At 64.9% G+C, this 17,210-nt stretch overlaps 5 protein-coding genes across 5 annotated transcripts; 3 read left to right on the forward strand and 2 right to left on the reverse strand.

The window, feature by feature from the left end:
* Positions 1–190: 190 nt before the first annotated feature.
* On the forward strand, positions 191–1,153 carry PFL1_05132 (uncharacterized protein; the record flags this gene model as incomplete). Its single annotated transcript, XM_007882662.1, has 4 exons — positions 191–227; positions 315–368; positions 649–900; positions 1,032–1,153. The coding sequence occupies 4 exons, from the start codon at positions 191–193 to the stop codon at positions 1,151–1,153; spliced, it is 465 nt and encodes a 154-aa protein (XP_007880853.1).
* Positions 1,154–1,368: 215 nt separating this feature from the next.
* On the reverse strand, positions 1,369–4,464 carry PFL1_05133 (uncharacterized protein; the record flags this gene model as incomplete). The annotated part of the gene is made up of 1 exon (XM_007882663.1): positions 1,369–4,464. The coding sequence occupies one exon, from the start codon at positions 4,462–4,464 to the stop codon at positions 1,369–1,371; it is 3,096 nt and encodes a 1,031-aa protein (XP_007880854.1).
* Positions 4,465–5,615: 1,151 nt separating this feature from the next.
* Positions 5,616–6,411, forward strand: PFL1_05134 (uncharacterized protein; the record flags this gene model as incomplete). The annotated part of the gene is made up of 5 exons (XM_007882664.1): positions 5,616–5,649; positions 5,758–5,813; positions 5,916–5,984; positions 6,118–6,302; positions 6,399–6,411. The coding sequence occupies 5 exons, from the start codon at positions 5,616–5,618 to the stop codon at positions 6,409–6,411; spliced, it is 357 nt and encodes a 118-aa protein (XP_007880855.1).
* Positions 6,412–7,554: 1,143 nt separating this feature from the next.
* On the reverse strand, positions 7,555–10,740 carry PFL1_05135 (uncharacterized protein; the record flags this gene model as incomplete). Its single annotated transcript, XM_007882665.1, has 2 exons — positions 7,555–10,166; positions 10,254–10,740. 2 exons carry the CDS (start codon positions 10,738–10,740, stop codon positions 7,555–7,557), a joined length of 3,099 nt encoding a protein of 1,032 aa, XP_007880856.1.
* A 1,329-nt stretch (positions 10,741–12,069) lies between these two features.
* On the forward strand, positions 12,070–17,137 carry PFL1_05136 (uncharacterized protein; the record flags this gene model as incomplete). Its single annotated transcript, XM_007882666.1, has 2 exons — positions 12,070–13,608; positions 13,724–17,137. The coding sequence occupies 2 exons, from the start codon at positions 12,070–12,072 to the stop codon at positions 17,135–17,137; spliced, it is 4,953 nt and encodes a 1,650-aa protein (XP_007880857.1).
* Between the last annotated feature and the right edge of the window lie 73 nt (positions 17,138–17,210).

Raw genomic sequence — 17,210 nt, forward strand, 5'->3', positions numbered from 1 at the left:
CCTTCTACCGTCGGGCGGGCACCGTTCAAGCGGCCCTGCCGACGGAACTCGGGCCGACCCGACTGGGCGTCGGGCAGGTTCCGCTCTCCACAATTCAGTCTTCCATCTCGCCCATCTGCGACCTCGCCCTACCTGACTCCCCTCACCGCGAGGGCAGCCAACGACGACGACGACGACGACGACGACGACGATGGCAAACGGAAGCATCAACCCTGAGATCTTCCACGGTACGTCCACCTTCTCCACACTCGTCCTCACTCCTCTTATCATTGGCTGAAGATGTGGTATCTTGCGCTGGCTGTCGGCGGCGGTAGCAAAGGTGTATGAGATCTGTAGGCTGATCCCCTATGGCCGAGTGACGACGTACGGTGAGTCCCCGGCTCCGGCGAAGGGGCGACCCGGGAGTGCTGCTTGCGTGTGAGCTGGTGCTGATATCGACGGCGGGCTCGAGCACGACAGGCCATATTGCAAGGGTGAGTGCCCCAACGTCGCATCACCTCGAGCCGCTCCGTAAGCGTCTCTGAACGACCATCCTCCTCCCGATACAACAGCTGGCAGGTCATCCAAACCGTACGTACCCTTCGGCTCCCTGTCCCTTCTCCTCCTTGGCACCCCCACTCAAAACCGCCCTCGCTCCGACGTTGGCAGACTCGCGGCTGGTCGGGAGCGCGCTCAAGTTTCTCGGCGATCCATCGGTGCCATGGCAGAGGGTAATCGCATCGTCCGGTGCGATCTCCGATCGCGGTGATGGCGGAGAGGCCGCGGCGAGACAGGCCCAGCGACTGCGTCAGGAGGGCGTCGCGGTATCAGAGGGACGCGGAGGCGGCGTATCCACCCACCTCGCCGGCCACGCCAACCCCAATGCCAAGTGGCGAGTCAGTCTCGCCGAATTCGGATGGTGTACGTTTGCCCCTCCAACCCTCCTCACAGCCGTAATGCTCTTACGTCCGTTCCGAAAAGGTCGGACCAAGCTCTGACTTGCTCGATCATTTTCCTCCTCGACGGTCTGCGATCGATGACGTCGAGATCAGTCCCGGATCAGGTCCACCTCGAAGGCTTCGACGACGACGACGACGACGACGAGGCGTCACGGGCCCGCAACGGCGACGACGATGAGTCGGATCTATCGTCCCTCTCTGAGCTCGAAGACTAGGCGCTCGCTCGTCAGACTCGGCGTCGTCGCACTAGGCCTGACAAGCAGCCAAGGATGATCATGATACCCTCCGCCTCGAAAGGCGTGCAGTAATGGCAATAATGGTGAAATGCGTTTCGTGCTCGCGTGCGGTGGCGGGCGATAGCGTGGCAGGTCCTAGCGATGTGTGGGATGACGGGTGCCTGGGCGGCTCGGCTGGGGTTGTCACGACCCGCTCACCGCCTCTTGCCCTTCGACTTCCGTCCGCTGTCCTCGTCGTCACTGCCGCCCTGGTCCCTGCGCTTCTTTTCGTCGGCGCGCGCCGCCTTGCGCTCGAGCTCGTCCCAGTCCTCGCCCTCGCTCTCGTCGTCAAAGTCGTCGGAGCCGCTCTCCTCCTCCGAGTCGCCAAAGTCGGAGCCCGAGCCGCTGTCCTCGTCCGTCTCTTCCTCGCCGTCGTCCATGTCCGAGCCAAACTCGGAGCCGGACTCGGTCTCGCTGTCGTCCTCGTTGTCGCTGTCGGCCTGGAGGAAGCCCCAGCCACCCTCGGCGAAAAAGTCGTACGGGTCCTCGTTAACCGTCTTCATGATGGCCCCCCAGTTCAGGTTGACCGCGCCCTCGGTGACGCAGATGTCGACCGAGTCGAGCCACTGCTTGACGTCGTCGAGCGAGCTCGTGGGGATGCTGCTGACGTGCATCGGGGCGCGCGAAAAGTCGCTCATGACAAACACCATGTCGAAGCTCTGCAGGCCAAACTGGACGCGCTCCAGGTGGACAATCTCGACGTCGGCCAGCGTGATGACCAGGAACGGCGGGTCGGTCAGGTGCACGAGGCAGTCGGTCGTGGGCTGCAGCAGCACATTGGTGCGGAAGGGCACGCCGTTGAAGCCCAGGTCGCGGTAGGGGACGTCGACCGAGACGCGGTTGTCCGAGGCCTCGGCGATGCGCTCGGCAAAGTTCTTGAACTCCTTGTTGAGCTGCGACCGCCTGCGCCGCTCCTCCTGCTCGAGCTCGATCTCGTCCTCGTCACCGCCGCGGTACTTGCGCTTGCGGTTGCCCGTCTCGTCGAACTGGACGTCGGACGCCTCGCGGTAGAACTGGACGTCCTTTGCCTTTTTCTTGCCAATCATGATGGGCGACTTGAGATGGACGTGGATGATGACGATGAGCTCGTTGTCGCACGGCTGGTAGAAGAGGTGCTTCATGTTGGAGAAGAGCAGGTCGATCTTCTGGTCGGGCCGCAGCGGCGACGCGAAGCGCAGGCCGTTCTGGTGGATGGTGAGGTCGCCGGGCACGCGCTTGCCGTCGAGGGCCGGGCGCGGGAAGACCTCGGGCAGCGTGTAGGTGCGGCCCTTTGCGAGGATCAGCTTGTCCTGCTCGACGACGTCGGCCAGCTCCTTTTTCTCGGCCTCGAGCTTGGTCGCCGACTTGCGCAGCTCGCTGATCTCCTTGTACAGCTCGCTGAAGTGGAACGAGTCGGTGGAGCGGTAGCTCATGCTGCGGATGAAGGTGGCCTCGGGGTCGTCGAAAGGCACGTCTTCTTTCTTGCCCGCAATCTGGCCCGGCGTGACAAAGTTGAGCCGCAGATAGGTGAACTCGCCCTCGTCGCTCTTGCTGACGTTTTTGAGCGTGTTGATGTGAAACGGCACCGCGTAGCCGTAGATGGGCAGGATGATGGACTGAGCGCGGTGGTCGACCATGATCTTGAGGTCGGCCACCTTGGCCGGCAGCTGGTTCTCGCGCCTGTAGCTCTCGAACTTCTTAAAGACCTTTTCGTTGGACGCGTTGCCCTCGCCGTCCTCGCCGGCGAAGCGCGCCAGCCCCTCTTCCTGCTTCTGCCGTGCCAGCTCCTTTTGGTGCAGCTTCATCTTCTGCGCGGCGCCCTCGTCGAGCGCGTCGCCGCGCGTCTTGTTGCGCAGCACCTTGCCCGTCGCCGTCACCTTGCCCGTCGCCTTGACGGGGCTCTCGCGCGACACGTCGCCGCGCTCCTCGTCCTCGTCGTCCTTGAAGAAGAAGGCCATGTCGTTGGTGCCGCGGACGCGGTCGGTGAGGAACGTCGTGGGGCCGTCGTTGACGCGCACCGTGTCGGTGAGGAGCAGCGAGTAGGTCTTGCCCGGGTGGTTGGGGTCGGGCAGGTCGGCGAACCCGACCGACAGGTTGAAGACCATGTCCTGCTTGATCTTGCGCGTGCTCTTGGGCGAGAGGACGTAGGAGCTGTCGCGGAACTCGATGCCCGTGGCGAAGCCGACGTTCTTGACAAAGGCGTCGGCGAGCTTGCTGTCCTTTGCCCGCACGTATTCGAGCGCCTTGGCATAGACGTCGCGGCAGGTGGCGCCGGCGCGCAGGAACTTTTCGGCAATCTCCATCTGAAGCTCGTGGAGGAAGGCGTACGTCTTCTGCTGCGTCTTGTGCGGGTCGATGAGGTAGGTGCGGCCGATGTTGCTGCAGTAGCTCTGGTACTTGATGCCAAGGCTGGCCACGACGACGCCGCCGTTTCCGTCGGCCTCGAGCCGCTTGACCGTCGACACGGCCGAGGTGCGCAGGTCGTACTCGCCGCCCGACTGGATGATGGGCGTGTAGCACCAGTCGGCGAGGGTGATGTCGGCGCCCTCGAGGCCCTTGACCTTTTTCCACGTCTTGGAGTCCTCGAGCTGGTCCTCGACCCTGGCGGCGAGCTTCTCGTGCGTCACCTTGCGGCCCTCGTCGAGGATCGTCGACATCTCGTCGACAAAGTAGCCCGACATGACGGTCGAGCTCATCTTGGCGGCCACCTTGAGCGTCTTGAGCTCGTCGTCGTCCTTGGCCGCCCACACGGCGCTGAGCGACGGGCCGACGTCGACGAGCTCGTAGCCGTGCTTGGCTTTGACCTCGTTGAAGGCGCCCTCCCACTCGACGGCAAACTTGCCGATGGCCTTGTCCTTTGGCAGGTGACCCAGCCTCTTGCCCGCCGTGTCGATGCGGGAGAAGAGGTCGTCCCAGATGGCCTTGTTGTCGTCGTCGCTCTTGGTGCGCTTGAGAATTTCGAGGCGGAAGGCGTTCTTGTCCGACCTCAGCGGTTCGAGCAGCTTCGCCTTTGATGCGCTCGTGATGAACGTGAGGCCGTCGCGGGTGAGGTGGATGAGGGTCGAGGGGAACTCGTAGCCGAGCAGCCAGGTGTGGATGGTCGAGGTCTTGGAGTAGGGCTGCTCCTCATTCTGCCCACCCGAGACGACGATCACCGAGTCGCACTGCCTGAGCGCATCGAGGTCCTCGGACGATTCGGCCGCCTTCCACGCCTTGAAGAGGGCGTTTGCCCTGCGGGAAAAGGCCTTGGCGTCAATGACAATGTCGGACATGGTGGGCGGGCCAGGGGCGTGGTGAGCGAAAGGTTCGTGAGCCGTATGGCCAGCCAGGCGCGCAGTTCTTCGATCGTTGCGTGAGGCTTTGTGAAGTGGCGTGCGCCGTGGCTGAGCTCGACAGAGGCAGGGGTACCGGTCGGGTCGGAACCTCGACTTGGCTGCTGGATGGCCGATCGACCAGAGAGTCGTCTGCGTAGGATGGCTCGAGGCCGTGTGTGGCGGGATGCAGGATGCGGCGAGGAGGAGCAGCAGATGATACGGCCCGACGGTGCTGACGAGCGTCGATGGCGACGAGGGTGGCGCAGAGGTTGATGGTGGTGGTCGTTGCAAGCGCAGCGAAGCGGGGCGATGGCGCTGACCTGGCGGCGGGCATGCCGATTTTTACCCAGGCGGACAAGCCAGGCCAGGCCGAGAGAGGCCTCTGCGCGCCTCTTTGTTGGAAGGAAAGCTTAGCGTGTCGCGCGCCCGGAGGCCCGCTCGCCCGCCCGTTGACGGTGACGATGCGGAACCGAAGCGGAGCGGGGGGCGGGGAGCGGAGCGCAGGTGGAGGCAACAGGCAGGCAGGTGCACCTTTCGGCCCGTGCGTCCAGGCCAACACCGCCGGCCTCTTTGCGCGCAAGCCAGCCAGCCAGCCAACCGGCAGCCCAGGGTTCAGCTGCCAAAAAATCAAGAGCAACCAGCCGCTGTCCGGCTCAGCCTGTGTAGCTGGCCTGGCCTGGCCTGCTGGGCAGCCCAGCACGCGCGGCGGCCAGAGGCAGGGGGGCTTTCAGCCAAGCAGCAGCCAGGCAGGCTGGGCCAACAGCCAGCCAGCCAGGGCCCCCCTCGCCTTTGACCCTCTCCCCGCATCCGCCACCTGCTGTCATCCGCACCACGCACACCTCCCGTCACCTGGACCACCCGAAACAACTCCCGCCGCCGCCCTAATACCCATCCACCCTCGAAACCCTTCGCCACAGCTCTCCGCCACCCCATATCACAGCCTCACTCGCCTCGCCTCGAACGTCGACAGCACTACGGCCTTTTCGCCCGCCTCCCACCACCGCCAGCCGCTGTCCATCTCGGCGCCGCTACTCTCGCCGCAGCGCCGTTCTCCTGGCACCTCCCGTTGCTTTCCTACACCTGCCCGACAGAGGCCGTTATCTGCCGAAATGAGGTCCACTTTCAAGAACGAGCACACGTTTGGTGAGCACGAGCACGAATCGCATCAGCGCTCTCACAGGCTGGCTGGACGGCATCTGATTCCCTCTGCATCCTCCCTCTGGCCCTCCTTTGCCCGTCCGCGACCCATAGAGAAACGCAAGGCCGAGGCCGAGCGCATCCGCCAGAAGTACCCCGACAGGATCCCTGTGAGTGGGACCTCGCCTCTCGATCTGCCTAGGCGAATGCAGGCGACATGGCGGACTCACACCCGCCGCATCCTGCTCCACCGATCTGCCCGTCTCTGCCAGGTCATCTGCGAAAAGGCCGACCGAACCGACATCCCTACAATTGACAAGAAGAAGTACCTCGTGCCATCAGTGAGTCTTGGCCGCCCGGCCGGCCCGGGACAGATCGACAGCTGGCCGCACGATGAGAGGCCAGGGCGCTCATCGCACCGTCCGGCCTATCTGCTCTTGCACCTCTTGCCCGTCCGCCCGTACACCGCCGCAGGATCTCACAGTGGGCCAGTTTGTCTATGTCATCCGCAAGAGGATCAAGCTGGCGCCCGAGAAGGCCATCTTCATCTTTGTCGACGAGGTACTGCCCGCCACCGCCGCGCTGATGAGCGCAATCTACGAGGAGCACAAGGACGAGGACGGTTTCCTCTACGTCAGCTACTCGGGAGAGAACACCTTGTGAGTCTTTGACCGCCACAGCAGCATGGATGCCCCTCGACTCGACTGACCGCCAGCCCTTCATGTGTTTCCCTGAACGTCGTCTCGTCCAACCAGTGGCCACCAATGAATACCCGCCTCTCCCGCGCACGCACGCGCGCGCGCACGTCTCGTTTCTGTATCACCCATCCCCACGCACAGCACTCCAGGTCCTGAGACGAGTTCGGCCCATGCCGAGGGCAGGAGGGGCTTCGCAGGCGCGGTCGCAGACGAGGACGCAAGGGATCCGGAGCAGGGGTTGCTCGGCCTGTTGCGGAGATGTTGAGATGGTGGCGCAGACGGGCGGCAACGTGGCCTCGCATCACGGTCACGGCGGGAACGATGCGCACGCGGCACTTGGCAGCACACCCTGGCGTTCGGGCTTGGACTCGGCCCCACGGCAGCCACCAATTGCTGTTTCGACGAATGGCCCTGGCTCCCCCCTCCGACGACAGCTCTGGCGGCTTAGGCACCGCTCCGATGCCTGCCCAGCGGCAACCCCCGGCCAGGCACACGGACTGCCACTGTGGCCGAAGGCATCCCATGTCGTCGGTCCGTCCCCTCGCTTTCCTCTCAGCCTTTCGAGCGGCAGTTCTTCGATCCATAAATCCACCCATCGATGCAGCGGCTTCTCGTTCGTTACGCCGCGCAACCCAACCTGGCCAGGTTCTCGTCATCCTCGCTTCCGACCCTCCTTCCTCCCGTTTCACTTCTTGTATCTTACCTCTGACGGCTTCCACTGTCTCCTTTTCGACGAATCGCCCCGTCTCGAATCGATCCATCGCTCCGGTATCTTCGAACTGCAGTGCGTCGACATACATAGATGCTGTGTTGATCACACACAGGTGCTGGCGCGTGGAGCTTTCGGGTACAGACACACAGAGAGAGGGAGACGGAGAGCGGGACAGCGGGAACATAGTGCAACAGCGCAACAGAAGTGCAACAGGTGCAACAGTACACAGCGTGCATCAGTGCCTCAGAGTGCGACAGAGGCGCAGAGGACAGAGGACAGAGGACAGAGGGAGAGGAGCTCAGATTGCTGAAGGAACTTTGTTGTTCATATTGCTGCACGCAGTTCTTTGGTTTTGAAGGGCTGATGCTGATGCTGCCGTGGCAGCCTGCTGAATGTCGCCATAGGGCAGGCTGTGCGGTGTCGGTCACTCCGCGGGGCAACCTGCGAACTGGCTCTCGACAAGCGCAGCTCCAAATCCGGTACTGAGCCCGCACGACGCCTTTACCCGTCTCGAGTTTTGAGACGTCGTGTAAAGAAAAACCCGGGAGCTGCCAGGTAGGATCCGTATCGCGCCTCGCTCTTGCCCTCCTCTTTGACCGGGTCGGACTCAAGGAGGATGAGAATGCGGAGCAGATCGAGCAAGCCCTTGCCCAACGGCTCCAGCAACGTGCCGAACGCATTCTTCAGCCCCACGGCGTCGAGGTGGTGGGCCAGCGCCCCTCGAGCCTCGCCGTCGTCGTCGCACCTGTAGCGCAGCGCCGGCGCTTCGTCGCCGACTTCTGGATGCAGGTCGATGCTCAACGCAAGATACTCGAAGCGAGCCGACGACGCTGCAGCCTCATCTGTCACCGGAGCGGCTTCGGCGGCCATCGCCGAGGACGGCACCGACTCGGATGACGGGGTCCCGGTGCTGCTCTCCTGAGCTTCGGGGCGGGAAATCGGTCCTCGTGCCTTGCCAGAGATGGCCGGCGGTGCGATACCGATCTTGCCTCGAGGTAGCGCGCTGCGTCGAACCTTGGCCTGAACGACGACGTGCGAGAACCTGTTGACGTCGATCTGCGTCTGCTCACCGTTCCAGTCCGGGTCGACGTAGACCGGGATGAGCATGTCCCATCCCTCCTGCGACGGGTCTGCGCACAGCGCAACGTGGCAGGTGAACCACAGCGCCAGCATGTCCTTGGTGACGCTGTCGAGTCTTTCCGGCAGCAACGCAAAATGAGTGAAGTTGAGTCGCGCCGACCGCGCAAACTGCTCGAGAGGTCCAAGCGCTCGTTGTCCCTCGACGGCCGAGGCGTCGTCTGGCTGCCGATCGATTCGGGTCTCGACGTTGATCGCAGCCTCCAAGTTGGCGTCGCCGAAGAGTTGCATCAGCCATTCCCACAGATTTACGGGGTCGAGCGATAGGCCTTGTTGCCACATTTCCTGTCGCTTCTTGATGATGTCGCATTCGCTGTCGGCCACATTGAGCCGCTGAGCCGCGGCCGTGTCTGTCGCGATCGTCAAGAGGAACCGCACGGCCGACCCCCAGTCGTCGCCGAGCGTCATGTAGTAGGCGCGGCTCGCGTACATGAGCGCCGATGCCACCTCTCTCCAGCGCCTATGGACGACTGCCGCAGCGTCATCGTCCGGCTCGCTCCGTGGGCTGCTGCTTTGCGGCTGCCGAAAGAGGTCAGCCGCGGCGATGCTGACGAGGGGCTCCGACGGCGTGCACATCGTCAACAACGACGTGCGCGGGCCGTGGTCGGCGGTGGTGCGCATGTGATCGCGCATCTGTTTGTCCACGAAGCGGTCGAGGCCCGCTCCAATGAATTTGAGCGGCAGTCGCTGGTACACAGCTGCCAGGTAGCGGTGCACGTCGTCGAAGAGTTGCGAGCCTTGGCACATTCGGCTGGAACGGTAACCGTCGTCCTTGCACGCGCTGGCCCAGGGAGGGAGCCCGAGCATCGGCTCCCTTGTCATGAGCATCTTGCCTTGCACCTTCCATAGCGAAACGTCGCCGACGAAGGGCCGCAGCGACGAGTAGGTAGAATAGAGTCCGAATTGGTGGTATCCGAGGTGGCTATCGCCCAGCAGAGGCCGACCCATCAGGGCCAGTTGCCGCAGGAGGGCGCGCCACAACTTTCCGTGCGGGTCCTGCTCTTTGGCGCTGAGGGCGTTGTAGGCGACATCGTGCGGCAGCTGTGTAAATGTTGGAGGAGGGAACACCGCTCGACGCCCAGGCTGCAGAAACGCGGCGAACATGTTGGGTACAGCGATTGTCCGTTCCGTGCTGAGCAGGACGAGGACCAGCCGGTCGGCGTTGGCCTTGGATCTTTGGCCGATCCCGTACCATACTTTCCACACCTCGTCCAGCAGACATCCGAGCTGGGCTGCCGAGTCGAGGGCCAGGATAAAGACGCCGTCGTCGTGCATCTGCCCTTTCCGGACCGCGGCCTCGACGGCGCCCTGCAGGGACTTGAAAGCAAGTGCGCACGTCGTGCTCTCGAAACGATCGAGGCCGTCATCGGTGCTTTGGGCGAGACGGTCGCAGTTCTGCTGGCATCGCACGGCGATGGCCTCGAGCAAATCTTCACGACGGCTGGTCTCGAATGGCCTGTCGTGTCTAGGATCCCAGATCGCATCGCCGTGCAAGTGTTCGTAGAAGTGCCCCGCGAGCGAAATTGCCGAGGTCGTTGGCTCGTAGCTCTCCGTCACGAGGGCGACTTCGGTGGCAAGGCAGTAGGCAACGGCCTCGAGCCAAGCCACGACGCGGAGCCGATTGCCCAGCTCGCCGTCTTTGTGGTCGGTGCGATGGGGGACTGCAGGACGGAAGAGTGCATCGGCCACCGCGCTGTCTCGCGGTGGGAAGGAATTACCAGACTCTTTCGAGCGCAAGCAAATTTGGAGGCCGAGGTGAGTCTTCTTGAGCGTCTGGTCAACGAGACGAGACTTGCCCGAACCCGAGGACTGGACTATCGGAACGACGCGACCGTAACAGAAATCTTCATCGTACGTCTCCAACAAGAGTTTGATGTGGTGGCAGAGCAGGGCGTTGCCTTCGCCGAGGAATTCGACAGAGTAGTCGCGCTCGAGGATGCCCTTCCACGGCGTGGTACGCTGCGGACGCGGAGTGGCTGACGAGACGGAGCCGCGTGTGGACAACAGGGGATCAGCGGTTGGTCGACCCAGAGGCGAGACGGAGTAGGCGGACCGACACTCACCGAGCATGCCCTCGGTCAGCATGCGATGCAGGAGTCGAACCACGACGGGAGGGGACTCGTCGAAGCCGCCTCGCAGCTCCGGCGCCACTATCTCGAAGAGGGCATCGGCGTCTTTGAGACTGAGCTGCACGCCTTCGGGCTGGAGTCGAATGGCCAGCCACGCGGGTCGCTCGTCAGACGACCTCGTGTGTAGAGAGTCGCGGAGCCAGTCGCCGAAGGCATCGCGGAGGTTGGCTTTGCTGCTTAGGAAGCCAGGGCTTGCGCCGATGCGACCGTGACGCAGATGCTTGGCGCACGTCGCCAATACGCTGACCAGCACGTCGACGGTGGCCGAGGTGTGGGTGTAGGCAAAGTGCTCGAGATCTTCGAGCTCAGTTTGCTGGCCTCTACTCGTGCGGACTGCGGCAGAAGCGTCTTCGGATGACGAAGTCTTGGTGGCGTTGCGATCGGCGGCCGAGACGACCTCATCGGACGCTGAGCCGGGCATGTCTTCGTGATCCTGAACAGGCTGGAATTGGGCGGCGATCCGGAGGTTGGAGGAAGCGATGATTGTCTGGTTAAGGAAGGCTTCGATCGTATCAGAGCTGCTAGCGGGTGGGTGATTGCATCAAGGAGAGAGAATGAGGGCTGGCGAGACAGCACGATAAGTCTGGTTGTCAGTGTGGTCTGGGCGGCCCCAGACCGGACTTATATGAAAAGGGCTGGAAGCCAGACGATAAGCGATGAGGTGAGGAGGGACGGATGAGTGCTCAGGGGGCCACTGCATCACCATGCACGCTGCCGTCGAGATCTGGGGAAGAGTGCCGGGGCGGTGGTCTGCCAAACACGATGTGGTCAACGAAAGGGGCAGCATTCACTGCATGTCTGTGCGCCAAGGGCACACAGGCTGGCGAGTCCATTCGAGGCCAATCGAGAGGCCCGTGATATGGCGGTGAGCGCGGTGATGGATTGATATGAACTGCGCGAGCAGGCGATGGAGGGGGATGAGCGAGCCTGGAAGAAGAGGGCAAGGAGCGAGCCAGCAAGCAAGGTGCCTCTGCATTCGCCGGCCGTGCGCGCTGTCCATCGGGGGTCGAGCGGCGGGGATGCGGATGGCCAACGAGCAGTCTGGATTTCTCGATCGGATCGGGGCTGCCGACCTGGCCTGGCTGCGCAGATGAGACAACGGAAGGTTGTCGCAGGCAGGCCCAGGGGCAGGCACGGGGAGGAAAAAAAAGTTGTGCTCGCTTGGCGACCAACCGACTGACGGACCCCATGAGATCACACCCCCCTGCACCACCACCACCATCACCACCACCGGCACCCGCACCATCAACACCGCCTCTACCACCATCGCCGCCACCGCCGCCGCCGCCAACATCGCCGCCAATACCCGCCACCAACAAATCATCCCACCGACGAAGCCGACATCGGCTTCGACATATATTCAGAAGAAAGAAGAGGCGGAGGACTACCACTGACCGGACAAGCAGCGCCCCCACCGACACCGCCCGCGCCTTCTTCCTCGGTACACCACCCGCTCGCAGCCTCTTTCGTAGATTCTGGAAGAGGAAGTGTCGTCTGTCCATTTCCCTTTCACCACTCGCCCGTCCGACCTTTGGCCGTGCGTTGCCGACCCGCATTCAGCTCGCCCGCCCCTTTCACCACCGCCGTCGCTGCCTCCGGCTCCACTTGTATGCGCGGCCTCGCTGCACTCTAGCTGCTGATTTGATCGCGGAAAGCTCCACTGTCGATCCTTGAACGCCTCTCGCCTCTCGCCTCTCGCTCCGCGGTTCAGCATCATTGACCGGCCGGGCTCCCTCATCTCGACATCAGGATGGACTTCCCTGCCCAGTACCCCGACTCGCCCGCCAAGCCGCTGTCGGGACCGGCCCGCGCCCGACTCGCGGCTCGGCAGAACCGCACCTCGTCGCTGAAACCCTACTCGAGGCGCACTTCCGCCGCTGCTCCAACGCAGAATGGCCTCGCACCCTCGTCGTCGGCTTCGGATCTGGCCGTAGTCCAGCCCCAGACTCCCGGCCGCGCATTGGCAGTCCCGGCTGCGCACGAGGCCAAGTCGCCCTTCTCGTCGCTGCGAGCCGCCTCGCCGCTCGCTCTGCTCGGAAGCGTCGGCAAGGGCATCCTCTCGCGACCCCTCAGCTGGCTAGCCAGCTCGTCCACTGCTGCAAAGTCGGACACCGAAGGCACCCCACTGCCCAAGTCTGCGTCGTCCCACAGCCTCGGCGCAGCGGCCCGGACGCGTGCCGCCCTTGATGCCGGCGCCCGAACGCAGAGGGATGACCCGGAGCGTGAGGCGCCGTCGCTCGCTGCCCGCGCCATCGGTGCACGCCTGGCCGCAGGTGTCTTGGGATCGCCGCAGCAGCACGCGCAGCCGCACGACGACGACCTCGAGAGCCAGAGCGTCGCTCGGTACGCTCCGACGCAGCCCGAGCAGCCTGCCCTGAGGCGCAGCACCAGGACTGCGGCCAGGTCCGCCGCCCTATCCCCACCTCCGCAGGCGGCATCATCCCAATCGTCCCGGATCGGCCACAGCGAAGGACGCGATGCGGTGGCATCTCCTATGACCAGGTCTCGCACTTCAAAGAGGGTGCTCGACCTCGGCCGCACCGACGGCGACGACGGTCGGATGGAGCTGCTCAAGAGCCGATCGCCCTCCCCGGCAGCTTCGACGATGTCCGCCAGGGCGAAGCAGAGGTTGTCGGCCGGGCCCAGCCCGCTGGTCGCCTCCGGCTCGCATGCCGGCCCGTATGCCACCGTGGGCTACCGACGAGGGTCGTCGCTGCGGCCCGACGATAGCCTGGATGCGCGGATGACGCCGAGCCAGAGCAGCCCTTCCTTTGCGTTCGGCTACGGCAACGAGCGGAGGCTGGCGCGCAGCAGCTTTGGCCTGCCCCCGACGGCATCACCGTTCCAGCTGGCGACGCGCAGCCCCCTGGCACCTCGCGAGGGTCGCTCGTCCCTCGGACCTCTGCTCGGATCCGAGCTGGGCACGAGCCCGCACCACCTCCGCGGAGGCAGCATCGGCCCGGGAAGCGTCGCCACGACCGGCTATCGCGCCTCGTCGCCGGCTATGAGGGGTACTACGCCGAAGCGAAGGGACTGGGCCTCGCTCGGTCTGGCGGCGTCTCGCTCGCCTGGACCGGGAGACGACATGATGCGCGAGTACATCGCCACCCGCACGCTGCCGGGCACCGCCCCCAGGTCGCTCGGCATGAACGTGTTCAGCGACCCGCGATCTTCGAGGGCGAGCAGCGTCGCACGCGAGGATGACAGCATGTCGCTGACGCCGAGCCGCCTGGGCAAGCGCGACATCGACATGAGCGTCGATGGCGACGAGACTGGATCGACGATGGCGGTGAGTACAGCGCCGAGCACGGCGCATGCTTCGTGCTGCGCATATGCGTATCTCGTCGGACGTTGAGCCCTGAAACCGATGCTCCCTCCTTCTCGCCTCTTCCGCCTCGCTGCAGACTGCACGGAAGCGCCAGATGGTCTGGCACCCGCAGCTCGGCTTCATCAGCCAGGAAGAGCTCCGAGCGCGGGAGCCGAAGCCGCCCTCGCCAAAGAACGAAGCCGAGAGGCTCCTCAGCGTCCTCGAGAGCATGAAGGGTGCCGCTCGCAGCGATCGTGGCGCGGGGGCCCCGACGGCGTTGTCGCGCATGCTGCAGCCGATATCCGTGCCGGCTCCCGTATCGGACAGGTCGCTGGCGAGCACCAGCGGCAAGGCAAGCGATCGGTCCCGGCCGATTGGCGTGGCCCCCTACTCGAGGGCCCTGCGAAGGAGCAAGCTGGCACAGAGCCAGCAGACGACCGATGAACGCCTCAGCCTTCGCGCCAAGCTGCGCCGCTCTCGGCCTGCGCTAGAGGACTCCCGCGCCGACAGCGATCTCGAAGACGATCGAGCAGAGGACCACGACATGGACGAGACCGAGACCGAGACTGAGGTCGAGACGGAAGAGGAGCCCGTCCCGCCGAAGCGGCAGGCCAAGCAGCCGGTCAGGCGCTCGCGCAGACTTCGCGCTCGGGACGTGGAGACGAGCAGCGAGGACGAGGAGATGGCGGCCGAGGAGGTCGAGGTGGTCAAGCCGAAGAGCAAGGCCAAGGTCCAGCCGAAGTCCACTCAGGCCGCTGCTGCTGCCGCCCCTGTCTCCGCCGCCCGCGCCACTAACGCTAGCAAGCAGCAGGAGGAGAACAAGGCCCGCTCCGATGTGGCTGTCTCCGCAGCGCCCGCCGCTCCGAAGCCAGCATCGCACCGAATCAGCCTCGCCGCTGCCAAGTCGTCGACATCGGCGCCGCCGCCAAAGAAGGACAACTTCACGGTGCGCAGCCAGGCCGACTCCGACGGCACCCGCGAAAAGTCGTCGCTGAGGCAGGGTGCGGCCAAGAAGTTCCGTACGCACCAGTCGTCGGGTCGCATCTCGGCTTGGGAGGAGGATCTCGACGAGGACGACGGCCTGCCGGGCGCCGAAGATCTCTCCAAGATCAAGATGCCCACCAACCTGTTCCCTACGAACTTCTCGTTTGGCAACGGCAGCTCGACCCAGCCGCCCTCTGCCGCCGCGAGCACTGGGAAGAAGGAGGTGGATGCCGCGAAACCCCAACCCGCGACATCGGCCGCTCCCAGCTTCTCGTTCGGGGCGCCCGCCTCGAAGGAAGCTCCGAGCGTAGTTGCGAAGCCGAAGCCGGCGGCGGCGGAGCCGTCTTTACTCGGAAGGCTCGGAAGCTTTGCAAGTCCTGGCTCGGAGGACGCCAAGCAGGCATCGACGACGCCGGCAGCCCAGCCTCCCGCCTCAAGCTTCTCCTTCGCTGCTTCCGCGCCCGCCCAGGAGAGACCCAAGCCTGCGTTCTCCTTCCAGCCGCCCAAGCCCGACGAGGCCAAGGCCACTGCTGCCGCAGCTGCCAGCAAGCCTGCCCCTGCCGCACCCGACTTCTTCTCGACCCCGGTCGCACCTGCCCAGCCGGCCGAAAAGACAGACGAGTCCAAAAAGTCCGGGCCCGTGCCCAACTTCTTCGGCAATGCCCTGGCAAAGGTCGAAGCCAAGCCCGCAGCGGCTGAGCCGGCAAAGAGTGCGTCGTCCGGCTTCAGCTTCGGCAAGCCAGCAAGTACGCCCACCTTTTCGGGCTTCGGTCAGCCTGCACCGGCTCCGACTGATGACGGCAAGAAGGACGCGACGGCCGACAAGCCTGCGACCACGGCCTTCTCGTTCGGAGCGGCGCCCGCGACCAAGACTGAGGAGAGCAAGCCCCCTCCCGCCGCGTCGACATTCGCATTTGGCCAGTCTCAGCCCTCGTCTTCGCCGGCTGCCGGCCCTTTCTCGTTTGGCGCACCCGCAGCCTCGGCTCCCGAAAAGCGAGCTGCCGAAGGTGAGCAGGGGGGACAAGGCGACGCCAAGCCTTCTGCAAAGACGGCGCCCACGCCCGGCTTCTCGTTCGGCGGTGCGGCTGGCTTTGGCAAGCCCGCAGCGTCTCCCGCTCCGGCTCCGGCCGAGGACAAGAAGGCCGAAGAGCCGGCCAAGAAGTCCTTCTTTTTCGGCTCCACGGACACCTCGGCGACCCCTGCGGAACCCACCAAGCCCAGCGAAGCCAAGGCAGGATCGTCCTTCTCGTTCTCGCCTGCCGCGTCGTCGCCGAGCACGCCAGCCTTCGGCTTTGGCAGCGCCGCTGCGGCGGCAAGCGATGGCAAGCCGGCTTCGTCGCCGACCACCGAGACGCCCAAGCCTGCGTTCACCTTTGGCGCGCCTGCTACGAGCACGCCCGCGGCCAGTACCGCGCCGGCCGCACCCTCAACGCCGGGCGGTTTCACCTTCGGCGCGTCGGCACCAACGTCGACCGCGGCCACCACTCCCAAGCCGTCCACGCCTGCCGCATCGACCTTTGGGGGCGGGTTCGGTACACCAGCCCAGGCGCAGTTCGGAAACAGCGAGATGATGGAGGACTCGCCCACGACTGGTGCGGCCGCCGCGACCTCTGCTGCGCCAGCCACCCAATCGAACCGGTTCACGTTTGGCGCACCAAGCCCCGCCGCGACAGGCGCAGCCAACGGGAGCGCATCCCCCTTTGGCATCTCGGCTGCTGGTGGGTCCAGCGTAACCAGCCCGAACCTGGCGACGTCGAAGCCGCCGTCATTCAGCTTCGGAGCTTCAGCTGCTGTGCCGTCGGCGCCTCTGACGACGCCTTCGACCCCTACCTTTGGTGCGGCACCACTCGCTGCCGGCACGACGGGCATGTTCGGCTCGTCGGCGCCCGCGCCCTCTGCCGTGCCCGCCTCGGCGGCTCCCTCGCCGGGATTCACCTTCACTGCAGCCCCACCGACGAGCGCAGCCGCTCCGTCTGTTAACGTCTTTGGCAGCGCGTCTGCTGCACCGACGCCGTTTGGCTCGGCGCCCTCGTCACCAGCCCCCTTCATTTTCGGAGCCTCGCAGCCGCAGCAGCCGCAGCAGCCGCAGCAGGTGCAGCCACCGTCCACGGCGTTCACATTTGGCAGCACCAATGCCGCCTCGCCAGCTCCGAGCTTTTCGTTCGGGTCCAACATGAACACGCCATCGCAGCAGCAGCAGCCTGGCGGCGGTGGCGGCGGAGGTGGAGGCGCCTTCACCTTTGGCGGCCAGCCGGGTGGCGCCGCGACGCCCGCACCGGCCCCCTTCACGTTCGGTGCTCCGCAGTCGCAGCCGCCGACGCCCGGAGCCGGCGGTCCCTTTGCGTTTAATGCCGCACCCAGCCCTGGTCCGCCGTCGTTTGGAGCGCCGCAGCAGCAACAGCAGCAGCAGGGCGCCACGGCGACGCCGCCGGGATCCGCTGGCGGGCTGTTCAATATTGGCGCCGCTTCAGCCAGCCAGGGTCCCGGCGGAAGGCCCATCAAGCCGCGCCCGCGCAGGCGACCGTGAGCTTGCCCTCCGTCTCGATGGCAGCGACTCTCTTCTTGATTTTATCGACGGCAGTACACTCGTCCCTCTTCTT

The sequence above is a fragment of the Pseudozyma flocculosa genome (genome assembly GCF_000417875.1).
Source record: "Pseudozyma flocculosa PF-1 unplaced genomic scaffold scaffold00018, whole genome shotgun sequence".
NCBI lineage: Eukaryota > Fungi > Basidiomycota > Ustilaginomycetes > Ustilaginales > Ustilaginaceae > Pseudozyma > Pseudozyma flocculosa.